Source organism: Epinephelus fuscoguttatus, linkage group LG15, assembly GCF_011397635.1.
Source record: "Epinephelus fuscoguttatus linkage group LG15, E.fuscoguttatus.final_Chr_v1".
Taxonomy (NCBI): domain Eukaryota; kingdom Metazoa; phylum Chordata; class Actinopteri; order Perciformes; family Serranidae; genus Epinephelus; species Epinephelus fuscoguttatus.
Genome location: NC_064766.1, coordinates 32573638 through 32594203, shown reverse-complemented (window position 1 = coordinate 32594203; position 20566 = coordinate 32573638). Strand labels below are relative to the sequence as shown.

General features: G+C 42.2%; 1 protein-coding gene across 1 annotated transcript in view; it reads right to left on the bottom strand.

Annotated features, from left to right (window-relative positions):
- LOC125901963 (collagen alpha-5(IV) chain-like) overlaps window positions 1–20503 on the bottom strand; it is a 32813-nt gene extending 12310 nt beyond the window's left edge. The window contains exons 1-33 of the mRNA XM_049598012.1: window positions 20260–20503; window positions 17694–17747; window positions 15477–15566; window positions 15216–15260; window positions 14865–14909; window positions 14668–14730; window positions 14447–14500; window positions 14262–14288; window positions 12481–12549; window positions 12313–12375; window positions 12180–12215; window positions 11627–11671; window positions 11359–11436; window positions 10649–10702; window positions 10491–10550; window positions 8109–8150; window positions 7955–8008; window positions 7837–7875; window positions 7662–7740; window positions 7418–7453; window positions 7072–7248; window positions 6418–6507; window positions 6061–6144; window positions 5843–5913; window positions 5560–5748; window positions 5252–5423; window positions 5054–5143; window positions 4803–4910; window positions 3818–3912; window positions 1797–1947; window positions 1578–1691; window positions 343–507; window positions 70–156 (exon numbers count right to left, since the gene is read on the bottom strand). Of these exons, the coding sequence (XP_049453969.1) occupies window positions 70–156; window positions 343–507; window positions 1578–1691; window positions 1797–1947; window positions 3818–3912; window positions 4803–4910; window positions 5054–5143; window positions 5252–5423; window positions 5560–5748; window positions 5843–5913; window positions 6061–6144; window positions 6418–6507; window positions 7072–7248; window positions 7418–7453; window positions 7662–7740; window positions 7837–7875; window positions 7955–8008; window positions 8109–8150; window positions 10491–10550; window positions 10649–10702; window positions 11359–11436; window positions 11627–11671; window positions 12180–12215; window positions 12313–12375; window positions 12481–12549; window positions 14262–14288; window positions 14447–14500; window positions 14668–14730; window positions 14865–14909; window positions 15216–15260; window positions 15477–15566; window positions 17694–17747; window positions 20260–20331 (2698 nt within the window). The 5' untranslated portion in view covers window positions 20332–20503. The remainder of the gene's footprint in view (window positions 1–69; window positions 157–342; window positions 508–1577; window positions 1692–1796; window positions 1948–3817; window positions 3913–4802; window positions 4911–5053; window positions 5144–5251; window positions 5424–5559; window positions 5749–5842; window positions 5914–6060; window positions 6145–6417; window positions 6508–7071; window positions 7249–7417; window positions 7454–7661; window positions 7741–7836; window positions 7876–7954; window positions 8009–8108; window positions 8151–10490; window positions 10551–10648; window positions 10703–11358; window positions 11437–11626; window positions 11672–12179; window positions 12216–12312; window positions 12376–12480; window positions 12550–14261; window positions 14289–14446; window positions 14501–14667; window positions 14731–14864; window positions 14910–15215; window positions 15261–15476; window positions 15567–17693; window positions 17748–20259) is intronic.
- Between the last annotated feature and the right edge of the window lie 63 nt (window positions 20504–20566).

The window sequence follows — 20566 nt, the reverse complement described above, 5'->3', positions numbered from 1 at the left end:
AAGATGTGTTGTTGGTATGTAGGGATTTACTGGTTTGTGAAGGTGTGTGTGTTTGTGTTTGTGTGTTACCTATTTGGCCTGGTGGTCCTACAACTCCAGTTTCCCCTTTTGGTCCATATCCTGGTGACCCATCTGGTCCAGGGTCTCCTCTCAGTCCTGAGGAAAAACAAACAAATTAGATTCAATATTCTACAATATAATGGACAATATACAGTACATAGTTAAGGCAGTGAATACTAAAAAGTATTCAAAGACAGTTAAAAAGTTGAAACCTTTACTTCACATCTGTCATGTATTGAAGAATTAATCATTAATTGAGTGTTTGACTTGGCATTGCCATACCTGGTTGACCAGGCGGGCCGCTCTGTCCTTTGATCCCTTTTTGTCCAGTGAGCCCAGGTGGGCCTGGCACTGACTGCCCAGGAGAACCAGGTTCACCAGGTACACCAGGACGACCAAACTGTGGCAAACCTGGGTTCCCCTTCTCACCGCGGGAGCCATTAGGTCCTGGGAGAAGAGGAGACAGAGAGACAGAGCAAAATGCAGGTGGGGAGAGAAAATCATTTGAAGATCAGGGAATGGTGGGAATGTCTTTGTTCTCCGCTGGGAGAAGCTGTTTAAAGTCCCTCTCCAGACACATAAATACTTATACTAATATTTTATTTAACAAGGTTTCTCCACATCAGATTGAAAAAAATCTGAAAAAGGTGCTTTAAGCAGATCTGCTCTTCCCCTCTCATTGAAATATCTGCTTGCAGTAAGTGCTTTACCCTTTCTCCAGTACTGCTCACACTTGGTTGACCGGTGAAAGACAAGTACCCATAAACATGGGTAGCACTACAGGAAACATCAGAGTGATTAAGCCATACATGTGCCCCAGTAAGACCCAGACTTACACTTGTGCGCCAAAATCAGTGACTAGCACATGTACCAGAATGGCAAGTGTAGTTAGCATCTTTTATTTATGTTGTTTGTTAGCTTGTTAGCTTGTACGCTAACTGGTGGTGGATGACACAGTGTTAGTGTCTGTCAAACATACAATCATATCTGCTACAACTGGCTTTGGTAGATAGTGGAGGGAAGCTCCAGGGTGCCGTTGCAAACTCTATCCCGTTTGCTGTCAAAACTAATGAAAATTCTGCTCTCTGTACTGACAAGTCAGCTCTGTGCTGAAGATTTCAGGTTCCTTTGTTGTGTTGAAATTTGTTCCTCCGTCTATATGCGTTTCCTGTATGAGACAGCAACTAGCTTTCGTATTAGTGATATAACTAATCTGGCTTGCCTGTGGTACGTTTGCATCTCAAATTTTGGGGAGGTGCACAGATCCCTTCAGTAGAGGAATGTGAAAACACTTCTAGTGACAAACTTTGCACAAGTACAGTCAGAATAGTCAAAGCCAGACATTTCAGGGGAATAAATACAGGAAAAGCTCTTTTGGGGAGAGGGGGACTTTAAATGTGTTGGACAGTATTGAATTATGGGGAAGATGGTCGACATTTTATCCTCTTTTATCTTTCACCTTCTGCATTCATTGTCCCCTCTAGGGTTGACAGTTAAGTACTTCAATACACACTGACCTGGAAGTCCTGGATAACCATCTGGTCCTTGTGGTCCCCTTGGTCCAGGTAGATCACCTTTACATAAATCTTTACTACCAGGTAGTCCTTGGGGCCCTACGGAACCTTTCATTCCTGCATGTAACATAGAAAAAACTAGTAAATAGATGAACATGTGTTTGTATGATTATGTAGGCATGAATGCACATGTGTCTGTGTGTGTTAATTTGAGTAAGGCACCCTTTTCTCCTTGAAAACCAGGACTGCCGTTTGGTCCTGTGATCCCAGGAGGGCCAGGGATCCCAGGATCTCCAACAGGCCCCTGATCTCCGTCTGCTCCTGGAGGCCCTGGGGGTCCTGGGGGTCCAGGGTATCCAGGGCCGCCATCACCCTGATGATCACAAATAAACAGTATGTTATTTATATATTCAAATTCACACATTTAATTGGTGCTTGTAGTTTGGCAATGATGTTGTCCATCATGACTTTTCACAGCAAAACTCACTCTAAGGGTGCATCCGAAGTCTCTTATTTTATGCTGCTAACTCCTAACTCCTTACTTGAACCGGAAGTCGTTCAAGGTCTGCCATCTTTAAGGCCGTCTCATGTCTCTTATCAGCAATCCTCACTCCTCACTCCTAACTCCTGACTCCTTAAATGTTTTCCTAAGTGGGAGGGACTAAACAGTTAGGTTAGGTGGCTAGGTTAGGTGGTTAGCAGTAATTTTAAGAGACTTGGGACGCACCCTAATATCTGCACAGAGGTCAGCGGGAGCTGTCTGTAGTACTGAAACAGCTGAATGTTCCTGCTGAAGAGCTCTTAACATTCTACACTCAATTCAGTTCCTTTCATAGGTGAACTTTTGTTATATTCTATACAGAGGTTATGGCAGTAAAAACTGTTTCAAGATACAAAATCTTTTTTAAAGAACCAGTGAAATGAACACTCGATGTTCCTGGAAAACTGTTACCTCCTTAACCGGGCTATATGCAACATTCAGAGCGTATTTAGAGCCTGAGGGGGGATTGTCTGCACATGGTTCTCAACATGAAGGTGCTGAGCTAACGCTGCTAATAGTGCAAAGAGTGCTAACAACGGCAATAGTGCTGACAAAGCTAAGGACGTTAACATAGGGGGAAACCAGAGGGTGGGCACTATGCTTTTGTGATGATGCTATCGGGATATCAGTAGTAACTGCTGTATGGATGCAGCCATTGGGACACACTTATAGGCCGTACCAGCTAGCACAGATTAAAACACACAGAGAGGTAGCGTGACTTCATCTGCTGCTCAGGACACTATATCTTCACTATTTCTTTACATAGTAAAAAGTGGTTGAGAATGTAACATGCAGCTCCTTTATAAACAGTACGCTCTCAGCAAAGACTTTCTTCTGCACTGCTAAATTAATGTACAACCAATAAAGCAGGCCGATCTCATGCACTATTTGTACATTTTCCTATGGAAAAGTAATGCGCCAAATTTCGCACATATCCTATGTAATTATGAGCCAGTCATTTGTGCATAACCCATGTATTTAGGAAGGCTTTGATCACATGACCAATGAGTTGACGGGAGTAAGGAAAGAAGCGGTCTTGACAGTCTAGTAAGGAGGCAGGTTAGGGTTGTGAATGAGTTGTGAAACACAGGACTTTCCCCCAGGAGACTAGTGTTTGGAACCGTGTGATTTCAGAGTGAACTTTGGGTCATTTTAAAGTACATCTTCACCATTTTTCTTTTCCCTAAACCTAAACACAGTAACTTAACTTGCCTAAACCTAACCTCTGTAACTTTAGGTTATGTAACTTTATGTTAAGGTCGTAACGACATTTGTGGAGCACTGAAACCAAACTGATTTTCTCTCCATAACAGACGTCCCATTGGGTCACACTCATGTCGATGAAAAATATGAGTAGAGAGTGGTATTGATATTCTTATCTAATTCATTAAGAAAGCCAAAAAAACATATTTCCCAAATGCTGATTGATCCCGCTTGCTTTCTATTCTCCAACCCCAATGGAAAGTACATCACATTAGACAGAGACCATTTCAGGGACCCTTTAATCATTTAACATTTCCTGTTTCTCATCTGTATTTCTATTACATAGTGTAAAGCCTGGAATCTAGACACCTTTTTACCTTTTACTTTGCTTTCACAAAATGGCCAGTAAAGTACTATGTATACCACATGTAGATTCAAAGTGCTATAGAGTAACCTCTATATATAAATACTGTATATGGCAGATGTTTGTGTCTCTAACCTTCAGTCCTGCGGGTCCAGGAAGGCCTGGTGGACCTGGCAGACCAGGCAAGCCCCTACGTGAATGGCCTGGAAGACCTGGCTGCCCCTTGTCACCTGAACAACACACACACACACACACACACAAACACACCATGAATGATGTATTAAATGTATTTTTGGCTGTTCCTCCTTCTCTTAAGGAGTTATCAGTTAACAACTTAAACTGTAGTACTGATAATAAAGCTTGTGCTCTAAGAATTTTGAATGTTAATTATGACCCTCTTAACACCTAGTATTAACATGTATTTGGGGTGACTGGATTACCCAAGTGGACAGCTCTAAATACAGGTGGGAATGCACCCAATCCGTCCTCAATGTGCTTGAGATCCGATCACCATGTTCTGGGTGATCGGATCTCAAGCACATTGTGGCTACATATCGCCACATTCTTTTTTTTAGCAGAGTGTACGCTAATGTTTCCTGGGCCACATTGAAGAACCACCCACTCAGCTGTGTACCTTATCTGAATCCTCATTAAAAAAAAAAAAAAAACTTTCTGTTGCTGCCATTACACAGGTTAGACTCAGCGCTCTCCTCCCAGGCTGGCACTAGCAGTAGTTAACAGCAGCCTGGCACAACTCTGTCATTAAACCCACTAATGACCATTTACCAGTTGGCCCTGTCAGTGTGTGTCCCTGGCATGGAGCTCATACCCCAACAGCAGCAGTCTCCTAGTAGCGGGGAGGCGCAGGGACCACAGGTTGCTCTTGTCTGTGCACAGCTCTACAGTGAATTAAGATTTTACTCATTTTATATAGCCTAGCACAACAAACCTCCCACCAATTTAAAAACTACATCGGTTGAATGGAAATGATGAATACATTTACTTGCATATAGAGCGATCACAAGTGGTCACTCGAGGAGCATGTGGAGATGCATTTTAATGCCAGGTGTAAACAGGCTCTATGAGTCTTTTTTCTTGAGCTCAATCCCACATGAATTACCTTTTTGTCCCGGCAACCCTGGCCTTCCAGGAAATGACACCTCCCCACTTTCTCCTTTCTGTCCTCGAAAACCTGGTGTTCCTGGGATACCTGGTGCTCCATTAATGCCTGGAAGTTTGTTGGTACATTTGAGAGATGCTTCCATCATCTATTGTATGGTAACATAAAGTCCATCCATCCATCCGTCCATCCGTCTATCCGTACTTGCGTCCGTACATCCATCCATCTCTCAGTTGTACATCCATGCTTACCTGGGCTTCCGGGTGGACCAGGCAGGCCTGTAAATCCACGTGGTCCAGGAAGTCCTTTCGTGTGGACGTAGCTAGGTTCACCTTTCTGGCCTACCAGTGTAGGAGTAAAACAAGAAGGGAGTAGATCAGTCTATCTACTTGTGCATTTATATTTACAAATATCTGTCAAATTGTATAATGTACAGTGTGTTTCTGTACCTGGAAATCCAGCCTGTCCTGGCAGGCCAGGTACCCCAACATCTCCCTTACTTCCTGGAACTCCAGTAGGCCCATATCCCACTGGCCCAGGGTAGCCAACAGGTCCAGGACTGCCTAAAGGCCCTGGTAGACCTGGGGAACCCCGGTCCCCCAGTGCACCAAAGGAGGGATACTAGAGAGTAGATGAAAAAGTTGTTCCAACAATCACTAGAATTACATATTCTGTTGGATGGGCTCTTGCACACAGCTGAGAATTTAAGACTTTTGAAACATAAACATGAGACACCAAATGGCAACAGAAACCTTACCGAATCCCCCGGAGGCCCTTGATCGCCTTTGCGACCTGGCAGCCCAGGAAACCCAGGGAGGCCATCTGTACCAGGCCTGCCAGGCTGTCCTGGGTCACCTTGCTCTCCCTTTATCCCAGGAGTGCTGTGGGAATATGAGTCTCCCTTTTGTCCTGGAGGGCCTGGAAATCCATTTTGACCAATAGGACCCTTCAGAGAAGAACTATTGTTTACAAACATTTTTTAAACAAACAAACAAACAAAAACAACACCAAACTACTTTTTGTGATCTATGTTTTCTTACTGGGCTTCCAGGTAGGCCAGGAGGTCCTGGAATGCCTGGATCACCTTTAGCACCTGGTCCTTGATTATATCCTAAGCAACAGAAAGATATAAAATGTCTTTTTCAGTTTTAAATGATTCATTCTCTTCAGCATTGCCAGTGAAACTTAAATATGCATTTAAATATAGAAGGATGGGTATTGTAGAATCTGTGTGTTTTAATGCAGTGAATGGTTTTACCAGGGATGCCTGGTGGACCGCGTGGACCCGGTGGTCCTGGGGATCCTGATCCGATACACTCATAACAGGGCTCCCCCTTCTCTCCTAAACAAAGAAAAGCCATGGGAATGTCTTTACTGAGTCTCGTTTATATAACACAATATTATGTTTTCCTCATCCTGACATTATCTCCTTTTACTCTCTTCAGTCCATTAAAGAGCTGCATGAACTGCTGTTTAGCAACAACTGCACGTAATAGTCTATCAGCATACTTTAATGACAAATGAGGGGAATTAGCAGGTCAGAATAGATGTCAAACCAATTTGAACAAAAACTGAATAGCAGCAATTAATTTATGAATGACACTTGGTTTCCCACCTTTCCTTCCATACACCCCATCATGTCCCATATGTCCAGGTGCACCCCTCATTCCCTTCGCTCCTGGGAGACCCTTGGTAATCCTGTTAGCTACAAGTAGAACCAACAGCAAAGCCGATATGACTGACTGATCAATGTACCTCACACACTGAAACTGCAACAGTTTGAATATGAACCTTGACCATGTTTCTCCGTGTAGTCTTTGATAAATGTTGGTTCATTTGTGAAACACAAAGCCTGGTGCTTTGTCCGTCACATAAAGCTCATGTTTTTGCACAATACTGTAAAAACACTGCTGACATTTTATCTTTACATAATAGAAAAGAGAAGAAAGCAAGTGAGCTTTGAAAAGAGGACCAATGATACTCAAAGAATGACAATATTGGTAGAAATCCCAAGTAGACACGCTTGTCTAATAACTCTCCCATAAGCTTACTGTGACACTGTAGAAGACAATGAAAAAAAAATTCAAAAAGGAGAGGTTGACATAACTAAAAACATACAGCACTATCACCCATGCAAGAAGTTTGTTGAATTGATCAAGATATTTGACATAACTGTCAGTATTACTGAACGTGGAAGCAATATTCGCAGTGGTAATAGTAGCTGTAGCAGTTCCAATTAAATAACCTTTAAGAGGACATTTCCACATACTTCTGTCTTCAGGAGGTCCAGGCGGGCCCGGATCCCCAGGAGGCCCTTGATCCCCATCATCCCCATTGAGACCTGGGAGTCCAGGAAAAATATCACCAGGCTCCCCAGGGTCTCCTTTGCTGCCCGGAAAGCCATTGGGACCACGTGGGCCAGGCACATAATCCCCAGATGAATGGCCTGTGTAATGTAAAGGAAGAGAATGTTGGCAATATATTTCAGGAAACCAAAAGTCAAACCTATTTATACTGTGTGTTTTAAATACAGCACAGATAGATAGATAGATAGATAGATAGGTAGATAGATAGATAGATAGATAGATAGATAGATAGATAGCTTCACTACACACCTGGAGGTCCGTCAGGTCCAGGAAATCCCTCAACACCTAAGAAAGTAATGATAACTCATGTTATTTCTGTATATCCATGTGAAGTGAGAGCAAACATTAGTTTACAGAGTTATAACTACCACACTACAACAATAGAATATGTCACAACTCAATCATCACACCAACTTTAGCCTTTGCTGGATCTATTTGTCGTTCATCTCACTTTGTCTAAATCGGCTTATTACACAGCATTATGTTCATCTACCTTGACGCCCAGGGGGCCCAGGTGGGCCTTGGAAACCAGGATCTCCAGGGTATCCTTTGAGTGGCTCAGTCACATATATCTGTAAACCGAACCGCAGGAAGCATGTAGTGAAATCATGGTGGTTCATCAAGAGCAGCTGGATTTACTCGTAACATTGAAAAAAGCATAGACTCACATCTGTAGGACCAGGGGGACCCCGATCTCCCTTTTCACCCTAAATATTAGAGCATACAATCAAAGGATGATAACACAAAGCATACCTGGGGACTGTTTTTGGCACTAAGATTACAGACCGTCTCTCCTTGTGTCCCTGGATATCCTGGATCACCTCTGGGACCAGGAATCCCCTAAAGAAAACAGTACTGTATTCAAATGCCACACAAACATGATACCATAATGACTCTGCATACATACACACTCATAGGAGAACAGTACAGAGAACAATACCCTAAAGTCTCGTCCAGGGCCACCATCCTTCCCTGGCTTACCCTGTAAGGACAAAAGGCAACCTTCAATTTATTTTATTATTCAGAATGTATTTGTGGTTGACATTACATGCCACTAATCATGAAAACCCCTCTTTCATTTCACATGGATGGATGTGATTAGCAGAGGCCCGCCCCTTCTTTAAAAGTACTTCCTCAATTCAGGTGAATGTCACATGCCTTCAAAATAAAATATTAACAAAAACAAAATGACAGTAGTTTTAAGTCTGCAGCTGAGATGTCCCCATTGTCTTCATGTTGTGTGACAAATGAAAAAATCTGGCTTTATCTGGGTGATTCTTCAGCTTTTTTAGCTTTTGTGACCATGACAGAAATAAGAACAACAAACATATTTTTTATTCCAGTCAAACTCAGTGGACACTAAAGGGAACACACAAAAATTTAATGATAGATCAGTCATTATTTTTATCATTTGAAAAGTGGCCCTTTAACTGTTTTTGTTATAATTCCTTTGTCTCTGAACCATATTTTGGACATTCAACCCTGCATTTTTTTTAAATTTAATACTGATCTAACGTTATTTTCAAAAACAAATGACACACACACACACACACACACACACACATACACACAAACACAACCCTCTGGGCCCTTCCCAAACCATACCCTACCCACTCCACGGAGTGTGACTCCATTTGTGGTCACCTTCACAGCTGACTGAAGCACCCTTTATTAAAGATCAGAGTGAAAAACAAGGAGATGTTTACAGAAAAAAGGCAAGAAATTCCACCAAACAAGCTTAGTAGTAAGTTGTATATCTATTTATGTACCTAATTTGTATTTATTAATTTATCAATGTATTGATTAAGTTTTGTTTTTCTTCATGAATATGAAAAGTTACGACAGTTGCTTTTTCATGCCACAGAGAGGGATGTTTGTCCCAAAGCTTGCTGCTGTATTTATACCTTAAGCTGCTTGTTTTTTTGCAACCGTTCCTTTAACACTACAATGTACAACACTTTACAATCAAATGAACGCATCTGTTTTCCACTGACTAGAGAGGGGCACACCTTGTTCTAAATTCAATGTAACCTTGAAGATGTTAACGTCTGACATTATTCAGTGTGTATTGTAGTTTGAGCAGTTTTGGTTTGCAAAGTTAGTCACATGGAACCTAATTTGTTCTGAGCGTCTTCATGACAAACAATACACCGTTGCACGTGGTCCATAAGTTGGCATCGGAGGGTTTCATAAGTCACTTCCGCTCTTCACTGATTGGGTTGGGACAGCACTCATTGTGGTGGACCCTGCATGTGAACGCAGAAACCGAGTGAAAGTGGACAGAGAGGGGTGTAGGAGGTGGTCTGGGAAAGGCTGTCTGACTGTGAGATGACAGTGCTAAAATGCATGGCACACAGAATTTTAGGTCATGCTCAGATTTGAAATTCTCAGTCATGTTGGGTTGCATTGATTCCCCCCAAAAATCAGATACATTCAGATCCATTGAGGTCAGATCGACCACAGCTATGGACTATGTTTTTAGGGGCGCTCTCAATGTTGTAATAAACATTGCAAGGCATAGCAAAGCTGTACCCACCTCAATGTGAAAAATTTTGTCCCGATATTTGAGCTTAACCCTTTCTCTCACGTCAGAGCAGCTGTTATTGATGCTCTTCAGATGGTGGGCCTTCACAAAGGGAGCTACAGTACAAGGGGTAGCGGTACTACTGTGCACTGTAACGTGGACAGAATTTCTAGCAACAGAATTATGATGAAATGGTGTACATAGATTGATTTTAAGTTTAAAGTTACTTTAGCTGCCTACAATAGGATGAAACTGTTGATTAAGGGAAAAGCTGTGTCGAAACCAAACCACATGAAATACATTCAAGATAAGCAAGCATGTTAGTCCCATTCACTCTGCTGCATTAATTACAAGTAAACAAACACACCTTTACTTTACATGCTTTCAGACTAATGCACAATTGATGAAAACCTGCATTTATCTGAGTGCCTGAGTGCCTTCTGTCTATCCTCCAAGTGTTACACATTAATATGTTTAACAGACACAGGGACACTGAATAAGGGCTGTCTCCTCTCTTTCTGTTCTCTCCTTTCTTTTTCCTGTGTGGCACTGTGGCAAATCACATTGAGTTTAATGCTGCATTACTGCCCTCTGCTGATCATCCCTTTTTTTTGGCTATTCTCAAAGTGTTAGTGGTGGCCCTATATTCAAATGGTGAAACGTGTGTGTTTGCAGAGAGAAAGACAACACTGCAAATTTCTGTTCTGAGAGACCACTACATTTCACATGTATACACAGTCAGAAGGGGAGGCTTGAAGGTAAAGGGGTGAATGGAATAAATGGGATGTAGTGTCTCACATCTGGACCATGCTCTCCTTTGTCCCCCTTTGCTCCTTTTTCATAATAGCCAGGGTCTCCCTGGGAACAGATTGAAATATGGACAGAGATCACAAACATCAGGCAGGATAGTTGCACATATTAAAATCAAAAAGGGCAAGTGTAAAGTATATACTTACTGGTTCACCCTTGCAGCCTTTTCTGCCTACATCTCCTCTGTCTCCTTTTTCACCCTGAGTAGGACATAGACCTCAGGTTAGAGTTCATTAGTTTCCAGGATAATGTTGCCTGTAAGTCTTTCTGTCCAACATTTTGGTCCCAAATAGACCAAGATATTTGAATCTAGCCAATCTGCTGTGGACATACATAGTCCCTCGAGGTAGATTCTTAATATTCCAGCTAGTTTTCCTTTACTGCCACCGTCACTCCATCTACAGAGGAATATCTAACTATAACGAAAAGGTGAGAATGAAATTTAGTGAAGATGAGGATTAGTCTTTCCATTTTGGACACTTCATAAGCGTTTTCTCTAACGCCACTTTAAGGTCACTATGTTAACAGCCCATCTATCAACTGATCTCTTCCCTTTCTTCCTTTTACTTTTTCCATTTACATGTAGGAGAAATTTGCACTTTTGCCTGGCCTTTTTTGAACCTTTAACTAAATGGAGGTTGAGTTTTAAAAGCTGGTATTCAAACAGCACCTGCAAACTTTGGAAAGCATTCCAGCTTGTGTGAGCGTGACACCATTGGGTTTCGTGCACTAGGTAAGTCTCAAATGGACTTTATAGGTGCTATCATTCAGGGCAATTAAAAAAAAACACGCAGGAAACTGCATGTTGTGAAATATGTAAGTGCTACAGTGATTTGATCTGAGTCTGTTACTATACCTTTAACACAAGACTCTCGGTTAAAAACTCCTTGATCCGACCTGGTGGCCCCGGTGGTCCTCGCGGTCCTGTTCTCCCCTACATCAAACAAATTGACATTATCCTCAAACATAAAAATGTAAAGAATGCACACAAGTAATGTCATGATTATGTCACAGAGATGGTCAGTGCTATAGGTTGTGCGATCGATGCAGCATCCTTTCCTCTTTAATTGAGTGTAACCTTATTAATATACTGTAACTGTGTATTTAAAAAAAAAAGGAATTACCTTTGGTCCGCGAGGTCCTGGGATACCACCTATACCCTCTTGTCCCTGAGGGATGGGAAAGCAGTTGTAACTTGTTTATGTAAATAATCTAGTCTCCCAGTATTCCTAAAAAAATCCTAGTTTGGTTCCCACATTTAACATCCTTGTCACTGCCAATTCCCACCGATGGGTTTAGCCTGCCCTCCTCTAATACATTACATCCTATCACCACCATTTTCACTGACTGAAAGGAGTTTCACAGGAAACCGTATCACATGTAGATGTTCTCAACACATTCCAAAATACTGCCATGCGAAAAAAAAACAAGCACTGTGGTCAAACAGTGGCACTCGCTAAAGCAACAGCTAGGAAATGTTTCCACATTCCCAGGTAGTGTGAACACTGCTAACTATGATAACTGGAGAACCAGGCCAAAACAAAAAGCCTGCAGCTGTGGTTTTTCTCTGTGCCACTTAGACACCCAGTATATACTCAGACTCTTATTATCAGCGGTAAAAGCTGTCAAACACGCACACACATACCCAAAGTGTTCATCCATATTTATTAGCGTTACCTTAGGTCCTGGTGCCCCAGGACGGCCACTAAGCCCCTGTTCATAAAGAATGCAGACAGTTATATCAAACATCACATAATAACTTTTCCAGAGTGCAATACTCTATGCAAGACAACAGATAAACCTCACTCACAACAGGGCCCCATGGTCCACGGTCCCCTGGTGGTCCATGCTGTCCAGGGGGACCTGGAGCCCCCTGAAATACAAAGGAGGCTTCCTCTTAATATAAATACATAAAACATTAACATTAACATTATTAACAGAACTCTATCGTTATTATCAGTGCAATCCAAAAAGTTACCTGCACTCCATCCCTCCCAGGTGGCCCAGGTGGCCCTGGTATTGCACCCACTGATACCCGAGATTCACCCTGTGAAATCCAGGCAGCAATTTATTTAACATTTTGTTGTTTAAACTATTAAATGTAGTGTTAGCATACCTGATAATTACAGGTATATAGTGATACTGTGTGGAGGATGTTATAATATTTCACAGCTGCATATTCTAACTCCAGTTCACAGTTTGGCTCTGCGGCCTTCATCACTCATCTTTATGTATCTGTGCACCTGTCATGCATGCGTGTGCTCAGAATCAGAATGAGGGGTTTCCTCTATGAAACGACCGCATAAACCCTACTTCTCATTCACCAATTCAGCAACTAGTGCTTGCAGGAAAAGGGTTACAAATGACAGCCTATTTCACACAGGCTTTGCCCTCTAAAGAGTTTCAACAGGCTTAAGGTTGCCCAAGCTGGGTAAGTAAGCATCCACTGCCATGACACAGACCTGACAACACAGCGTTAGAGGTGTAAATGGTGACACGAGGGCTCTCACACAGTAATCTCTCCCACTCATAAGTGCTAAAAAGAGGCTGACGAGAGGCCCGAGCATGTTGCCAGTGCACATCTGAGCCCTGACTCTCGTTTGGAGTCCACACTGCTGCTGGCCTCATCATACATACTCGAATGGAGGTGTCTATGAACACATTCTCTCCAGAAATATTTATTCTGTCAGGATTTGTACTCCAATGGTAACGTACAGTACTGTGTGTGATGTCATAGGTCAAATTATAGTGCTTTTGCTCCCGTGCATAGTGAACCCTGATTGTGTTTGACACCTTGTCAAGTGAACAAAGTGATAAAATGGCTGCAGCAGTTTGAAAGATTTGTTTAAACAGAGAGAAGGTGTGGGGATTAGGGAGTAGCCGAATAGGAATCTGCTGTACTTGTATGCTAAACCATAGCAAGCAAAACTAAAGAACTTCCTCTGCCTGGGAGCCACAAATGTGGAAGATAATTCGACAAGACTTGATTTACAGGGAGAACATGTACTTGCATATTATGTGAGTGGGCGGCACGGTGGAACAGTGGTTTCTGGTTCGAACCCAGGGCGGGGGAGACCCTCTGTGTATTTGGTCTCAGCTGAACATGTCTCCCAATGGAGCTCATATTCAAAGCTAGGAAACTGGAAGACTGCAGAGTTCTGACAACTTTAGCTAAACATGCTTTTGGCACCCTCACATGCATTGTCCATGAGCAGATTGTCTGAGCAGGTGCATGCAAATTGTCAGTCCACACAGATACACAAAGATGACTACAGAGTCTGCAGATCCACACCCAAATACAAAGCCTGCTACAGAAAATCATTATAATGCTCACAAGAAATCTTACTTTCTGATGTCGAAGGTCTATAATGTTTACTCTGGCAACACTCAGTGCTAGCATTCTTGTCAATACAAATAACATAAAGAGCTTCTGTCCTGAAAATTAGATTTGAGAATGAACACATTTCTTGCTGCAAATAAAAGTGGAAGGATGGACTTGATAGGAGGAACAAAACAAAGAAAAATCTTTAAACAAGTTACTGGTCTCACACGGACTAAGTAGAAAATGAGCTCTGGGAGCTCGGGGAGGCAGAGAGGCCACCTGCTAGTGCAGCGTCATGTTTTTCTTGGTGCATCAGGATCCTGCTAATAAACTTCCTGAAAGGCAGTAATTGCTGAGCAATTCTGCAGCTTCACCCGTCCTAAATTTAAAAAGTACTAAACGACTGACCGTGGGTGGCACAGCACACACTTTATTACCTTAGGCCCAGGCGCACCAGGTGGACCCTGTGAAGGAAAGACAGAGCTGCAGCAAAAATTTCAAACAGTAAACATTTACCTTGATGGTTCATTTAAGGACGGCACTAAACAACAAAAGAATGAAGGTGATAAGAAATCAGAAAATTGTATTTGATTACAACATATATACAACAGAAATAACCTACTGCATGTCCATCAATCCCGTGGGCCCCGGGAACACCAGGAGGTCCATCCTCTCCCTAAAAGTATGCAATGTGTTTAAAGTGCTCAAAATGAAGTTTCAAAAGTTGTGAGGGAATAAGCTCTCGACTCAAGGCTCTATCATGCAAGCATCTGACAAATTAGCTAAAACTATTACATGGAAGCAATGCCACCATACCACTGTTCATATGTAATATTTTCTTACATCTGTTCCATTGCAGCCTGGAGCTCCTGGAGGTCCCGGAGGTCCTTGTAAACCTGGAATACCCTGTAAGAGAACATCAGTAGAAGTTCAAAAAGTAACAGGTATCTATAAACATATGCAGGAACATGCACTTACACAGTGCATAAGTCAGATGATGAACAGCGTGACATGGATATATAGAGAGTAAGATACCTCACCGGCAAACCATGAGAGCCAGCAAATCCTTCTTTGCCTTCAGGTCCCTGTAAAGACAGTAACAAAACCAGTTTACTTTTTAAAAGCCAATGAGTGGATACCTAGTCTACCACAATATTTGCACTTTGTCTATACACATACATATATCAGTCACTTTATTAGGTACACCTGTTCAACTGCTCACTAACACAAATGCCACGAAGAATTAAGGCAGTTCTGAAGGCAAAAGGGGATCCAACCCAGTACATGAGACATTACTCCACACATGTCTATTTTCTCAACTCAATTTTCACGCACTGAGACATCAAATCAACACTCAACAGACACAGGCTTGAATAACACAGTTATTTTACCGGATCGCCTTTTGGCCCCGCAGGTCCATTGGGCCCAGTGTTGCCCTGTCAAAGACAGAAACCTATAATTAATCTTAGTGATTTGGTAAGATGCAGCATAAGCACAACTGAAAGTGATATTTGGAAACACAAAGAGAAACTGTAATTCATCATGGTCTATACACAGTTTGAGTCAATGTTGCCCTCTGACAACAGTGTTGGATTTAGAGATATATGGAATATAAGAGCGAAGCAGCCACAAGAGCCAGGCTGAAATTCTACCTTTGGTCCCAAAGGTCCAGCATGACCATCTGGTCCTGGATGGCCCCCCGGCCCTGGGGGACCTGGAAGTCCTAGAAAACCTTTGTCTCCCTGTAAGTGTGATTTTATGTGTGTGAGAGAAAGAAAGAAAGTGAGAGAAAGAGATAAATGACTGGAGGATTTTTGCTGAAATATTACTGGGAGGCTGATGCTTAAAGATGCAAAATACCACTTTTAGAATAAACATAGCATCGAATACCTGTTTGCTATATAAAGATACACTGGAGTAATGGCATCCTGAGCTGGAAATGAAGTCAAGCTCCCTTGTCTGTTCTTTGTGTTGGTAGCTAAGTCGGACACGCTTTCATGTTAGTGCATGTGAGTCTCTTCTTTTATGTCCCTTTTGCTAGCTAATTGCCACTGCTCTGCACCACGCTCATACGGCAGTCATCACCTGCCACTGTGGGTCCAGGACAGCATAGTCATGGAAGCATAATGCCCACCACATGGTTCCCCCTGAGGTTAATGCTCTTAGCTCTTTCAGCACTGTCACCATTGTTAGCACTATTACCATAGTTAACACTGTTAAGGCCTTCACACACTGAGTCTGTTTTTTTGGATGTATTTTTTTTTAAGCCGTTATCCAAAAGAAATCGCCATGCACAGAAACCTTACACACTGATACTGATGCATTTCATTGTTCTATCTGTTGTGAAAATTCACGACACGTGACAAAATTAAAAGATGTGTCTCCTCTTTTGCATCTTTCCACTGGAGTTACCTATCTGGCTGTCACCACTCCCTCCCCGTGTCTTTCAATTGGCACCACAGCTGCATGAAGGGGCGGAGCTATCCTCCACATGCTGTGTGCAGTCCACATCCTCCTCCTCCTCAACATCATCCACCTGAATATCACTATCTGACTTGGTGAAAGTAGCTATCTGAGTTATGAAATGACTCTGTGATACTTGTTCCTCTGTCTCTTCCTTTGGCTGTGTCCAGCCGCCACATTTTCTTCACTCATTCTTGGTCAAACGTCGCTGAAGGATCTGACGGATGCGAAAACGCAGAAAATCGAACCTGTTCTGAAAATTTTAATGCAGGAAACGTAATTGACACAACGTGAAGTTGGATTTATTTTTAGACATGTGACAAAAAAAACGGACTCAGTGTTGAAGGCCTTTCATGTGAGCCGCCAGTATTTCCGCTCAGCCACCCCGACGATTGCTTGTGAGGTCAGAGGTGAAAAGGCAATCTGGGCCCAGCTCTGAAAGTCGTACAGCTCCTTTAGTACACAACATTTCTGCTGCTGGATAATTTATTATTTTATGTCAGCAATGAAAGCCAGTGCCTATTTTCACTTGCATAACTTTGATTTATAGATGTAAAATCATATCTGTGCATTGTGGTTGAAAATAGAAGCTTGTTCACTCAAACATTTCCAACTATTACCACTGGAAACAAACCTGTAACAACAGCAGCAAACTGATTAATTATATAGTTATATTGTTGTCAGAGACTGGGGGGGGGAGTGCTTTTGACAGTAAGACTGATGTTAGCAAAGTGAAAATGAAAACTACATTTGCATTTTTTTGTCATGAACATACAGTCTGTACAGTCACAGGATTTTTTTTGCAGAGCACCGCTGAAGCTGAACTGTAGTAGACTAACAAGGTTTCATGTGTTCTGCTGTCTCTGCTCGGAGCTCACTGTAAGTTGATTTACGATGAAACAGCTGGTCTATCTCGACAGTGGTAAAATAATTATTAAGAATGTAGAGACACACTTCATAAGCGCTGTACAACTGCACCTGAAGCGTCTTGATTGTGGAAACTGCTGAACAGTGTGCTGTTTTTAATGCAGTTGTGAGACAATAGCACTGTGGCCCCTGGTGCTAGGTCTGTTCTGAAAGCTTTTTAAAATTTGTAGAGATGTTAGAAGAACAACAGTATTCATGTGGTAATACTAACAAATACAGTCTTTTACACATAATACATTTTCATATGCCACAGTAAGAAAAGCACAGGTGTAAACATTAATAAATAAAAGTGTGTCAGTCTGATTATATAATGTATTTGCATCAAAGTTCATGTACATGAGCTGTGGTGTATTGTACTTGAATTACGGGTGGAAACACACTATAATTGTGACTTGAAATGTAACTCTTTAGGAGGGAGTTATATATGAAATACAGTTGTTTCAAAACTGCATGAGGCAGACAATAGATGATCCACTCACCCTGCTGCCTTTCACTCCTTCACAGCGGCACCTTGATCTCCCATTGCACACACACTGAAAAGAAATTGTAACATTCTTCAATATGTCTTGTGTAAATGGGAAACAGTGCCCAAATAATCTGTATCATTTCGGCATATGGTTTGTCTATACCAGGCATGTTAAACTTGTTTTAATTTTTTTACTACACTATTGCACAAAAACCTAGAAGTACCATCAGCTCCAATACTTTTTCTTTACTGTGTAAAGAATTTCAAGTAAATTCTGTCGACCTTCATCCTGTTACAAAACAGATGAACAGCCTGAAACCTTGCACCTCTTAAGCTGCAAAATACACCTGTTGGGTGATTTCCTCGGTTACCACATTGGGTTACTGTAGCTTTCAACCAGGACCAGATATCCTCAGGTGGTACCCAACCTTCACCGAGTGTTCGACCTTTAAGCGCAACACTCTCCAGTTGGTGGGTCGACAGCTGCCCATCTGTTCCTGGCTTCCAGCTATCCTCCTCTCTCTTGCTCCATAACCAGCAGGAGGCTCGTTCAGCCTCTGCCCCCATCCTACGAGCAGCTTGCTTGTTGCTCTTCTCGTCCAGGCCCAGAACCGACAGCAGCCGCCATGCTGATTCAGCAGGAAAGCCTCAGCATTATGTTTCCACAGGGAACAGCCATGCCTGCCATCCTTTGTCTCTGCCCTCCCAGGTCAGAGGTTGGTCTTAGTATAGTCATCTTGGGCCGCATTGGACCCTGTGGCGGGGGAGTTCACCCCTGGTCTATACTGTAATTTATTAGGTTAGACAACAATTGCACGTTCATCTGTTCTGGAAGAGGGATGTCTCCTCAGTTACTCTTCCGGAGATGACTTACACTTAGCCCATTAAAGAGTATTTTGTGGATTTTTCCCTTATCTGCTGTGAGGGTCCAAGGACAGAGTGATGTATGTTGTCGAGCCCTCTAAGCCCCCCCTCCTTCCATACCACTGTGACCCTATTTCATTTCTATCAACCACTCACCGTAATGTGGAAACTGCTACCAGACATTTGAAGGTGAACTACGTGAGTGATCCTGAATCTTAAAAGCCTCCCCAGTGTGAAAGCACTCTTGATTTCTGTCTGGTTGATTCTTTCAGCTTTAGTTCTCTTTACCCTTTAACACCCCCTACTGTCATGTGTACGCCCCCCTAATGGCTCTATGCCCCCGAGCAGGCTTCACCCTACACAGCTACTGATGGCAGTCTGCTGATTTGAGTGATCCAAATCATTACACATAAATTACAACTTCTACAAGCATTAAGTTGATGAAGAATTTGTTATTTGCCCAGTGAAGGGGGGATTAATTCGGTAGGATTTGTGGATGCAATTTGCCAAAACAACATCCATAACTCTCCACTGTTAAGAGCTAACACCTCCTGTGTCTCCGTCCAACACAGTGGCCTTTAATTTAAGAGCTGTAAACATTACTGCTTATCAGCAAAAGCAAAAGCTTTATTGAAAGACTAGAAAAGTGAAGCCACAGTAGTAAAACAGCGTAAAAAAAGTGCTGTGGATTGTCTGACTGCGGGCTAAATAACAGGTCAGCTATAGGTTATAATAAGCCACTGACATAATGAACCATTATTGGTTAATGTGAATAATTCAGATGCATTAAATTTCCAATTCACCTTAGCCTTGTGGAGATTGAGCCATAAACCAGAGTACATTGCTCCCAGACAAAAAGAGGGAATACTGGGTCTGATACAATTTCTCTTTGATTCATTTAATAGTTGCCTTTTTACTGTAACATTCAATTTCCTTGTGCACATGAATGGATAATTAAAGGTGGAATAAATTGGACGTTATAAGGTTGGAGATGTGTTTTGCCATGGCTTTAACAGCATAAAAATGTAGATTTCCTCATCATTCACAAGCTTCCTCTGCTTATTTTTACTTTCTTTTTCAGTCTAGTGATGTACAACGTGTTTTTTTTTTTTATCAGAGAAACTATACAAATGTCTGCTTATGTCTCCGCCTAGTGCCGGGTGCCTCTTTTGCTTATTTTCCATCTACCATATCCTGTCCCCTTTCCACGGCCTTCCATAAAAGAGCCCACCAACATAGCCCAGTGAAGTGCATACTGTACACAATGAAGTAAACTAGACTGCAAGCAACCTGCATCTCTTCAGGATACACCATGTTTCAAGTTAAGCACCGACACTGCAGTTACAAATAGACCACAGCACTTGTATATCAGAGCTAAAGCTGTGGAGAATGAATGGTGCTCACATTGTACACAACAGCACACACGCAAGGAGCACGCTGTAACAGAGTGATGCTGTTCTCCCGTAAACACAGATTTAGTGGACTGTTATGTTACCAGGGAGACTCTCAGCAAGAGAAAGGTGAAGTTATACAAAACAGAATTAAGAATTATTTTAAAAATTAACAAGCAGCCACCCCTAATCTCTGCAGTTACAGTATGGAAGAAAAGCACAAATAAAAAATAGTGTTTGCATTTCAGACTGTGCTGCTGGCTAAATTAAATCAGCTCTTTCTACAGCGTTATAGTAAGTTTTAGGAAAAATTAAACATCTTACATTGTTGGCCCCAGTGCCCATCAACATCACAGCCAACAGGATCAGAGGAACTTCAAACACTGGCCTCCCCATGGCTCTTTTCTTGCTCCAGTTACATCAAAAGCTCAGCAGCTTACCACACACACACCCCAGAGGTAATGGATGTCTTTTTCAGCGTCCTCCTCAGCAACTACCCCTCACATTACACCCATCCACTGGGTGATGTTAGGTCATGGCTACAGCTGAATTAAAGTTCTCTGTCTGGGCAATGGTGCCTTGATAGACAAGACAACCCAGGAAAGTTGTTTAACTTGATCCTGAAGAGGGA